The 2,014-nt window shown below is 31.0% G+C and overlaps 1 protein-coding gene across 2 annotated transcripts in view; it reads left to right on the top strand.

Moving 5' to 3' along the window:
* KPNA5 (karyopherin subunit alpha 5) overlaps positions 1-1,774 on the top strand; it is a 49,252-nt gene extending 47,478 nt beyond the window's left edge. For both annotated transcript variants that reach the window (XM_023513307.1, XM_012805295.2), the window contains exon 14: positions 1,516-1,774. In XM_023513307.1, coding sequence (XP_023369075.1) covers positions 1,516-1,703 — 188 coding nt within the window. In that variant the 3' untranslated portion in view covers positions 1,704-1,774. The remainder of the gene's footprint in view (positions 1-1,515) is intronic.
* Positions 1,775-2,014: the final 240 nt, after the last annotated feature.

Here is a 2,014-nt window from a genome sequence, read left to right on the forward strand (position 1 = left end):
TATTTTTTTTTTTTTTTTGAGACACAGTCTCAGTCCATCACCATGGGTATAGTGCTATGGGGTCATAACTCATAGCAGCCTCAAACTCCTGGGTTTAAGTGATCTGCCTGCCTTAGCCTCCCAAGTAACCCAGGACTATGGATGCCTGCCACAACACTGAGCTAGTTTTTCTGTTTTTAGTAGAGGCAGGATATCACCCTTGCTCAGGCTGGTCTTGAACTACTGAGCTCAAGCAATCTTCTTACCTTACTCTCTTAGAGTGCTAGGATTATAGGTGCAAGCCACCATGCCTGGCTTTGAATTAATTTTATTTTACAGTTTATTTTGATATGGCAAAAAGTCATATCTAGTCTTTTTATTTTAATAAAACAAACTATGTTCATTTATATTTAATAAATAACTCGTGTAATCTTCTGTTCCTTTAAGGTTTACAAAGTCATTGCCCCCAGAGAAATTTGATAAAAAGTATTTTTTTTGATTTCTGATAGGATTCTTAAAACATTTAACTTAAGTCATAAGGAATTCATTTTAGGATAATACAGGAATCTAAATTGATTTTTTTTTTAAGTTACTTGCATTAAATATTCACTTTCATGTTAAATTCGCTTATGACTGATTCAGACATTTATTTATGAACTTTGAACAAAGCCTGGGTTACTGATTAATTATATAATGTCACTGATGAAGAAACTACATAAATATAAGAAATTAATCGCTGATTTAGGAATATTTCCTTATTGCAGTCATTATTCTGACACTGAATTAGACTAGGGTTTGTGTTATTCTGTGATTTGGTACAGATATGACTACTTTGCTCATACTTTCTTAGAAATTCTACAATAATCTAACTGAAGTAGTTTATCTGTAATTAGGTGAAAAATATTTTCAGTTTTACACAGACTTAACTGTGGAGTTTTTTAATTATAAATAATAAAATAGATTGCTATAGATTCTCTTTATCCTTTCCAAATGAGGTTTTACACTTATAAATAATATTTCTAGTCAATCACACAGCAGCCATATGTATTGTTTTGTTATGCAAAAGAGTCAAATTTGTAAATACTATGCATTTATTCTATATTATTATCCTCTGACTCAGCATGGTTTGGTTTGTTCATTTAATTTGTTTTGTTGCTTTCCCTTTATTTATTTATTTATTTTTGTTATTTAGCATAATTATTCTGAAAAGGGCCTATGGAATTTCTTAATCTAAAACTGTCACTTTACACTCAGAAACAAAAGTACAGATGAACTGAACCTACTTGATTGAGATTACACAGCCCTCAGAGTGGTATTTGTGATCTTCATACTCACAGGCCTGTGGTCTCTCTTCATATCACACTGCCCCATATTCTCATTCTTAACTTATAAGGCCATCAGTATATGCAAAATTCAGATAAAAAAGCAGTCCTGTCAACAGTGGAGTGATAGATGTTATTGATTTATTATTTTTGTTTAAATATATAGTGAAATTTTAATAAAAGTTTGTTTATATACATATGCTTTGTGTAATAGGTCTGGATAAAATTGAGTTTCTGCAAAGCCATGAAAATCAGGAAATTTACCAAAAGGCTTTTGATCTGATTGAACATTATTTTGGTGTAGAAGATGATGACCCCAGTATTGTACCTCAGGTGGATGAAAATCAACAACAGTTTGTATTTCAGCAGCAGGAAGCACCAATGGATGGATTTCAACTTTAACTTGGTGAAGAAAAAAAAATAATGGCTGAAAAGGGTAGCTTTGGATATCTCTTCTTTATTGCCAATGTTAGTAGGAAATTGTTGTTTTTTACATAGAATAGAAAAGGAAGAATTTGATGCACTATTATAAAGCAAAACAAAACAAAACAAGTTTCCATTCAGACACAACCTTTCTTTGTAGTTTGTTATTGTATGTGCCTGTATTTATGTCTCTTATTGTTTGGATTTTCGTATCTGTATGTGAACAATTAAATACATTATGCAATTATTTAATAGTTTAAGCTTGAAAAGAGAACTTTGGTAAAGTATTA

This window comes from Otolemur garnettii, unplaced genomic scaffold, assembly GCF_000181295.1.
Source record: "Otolemur garnettii isolate 467f Iridium unplaced genomic scaffold, OtoGar3 scaffold00002, whole genome shotgun sequence".
Classification (NCBI taxonomy): domain Eukaryota; kingdom Metazoa; phylum Chordata; class Mammalia; order Primates; family Galagidae; genus Otolemur; species Otolemur garnettii.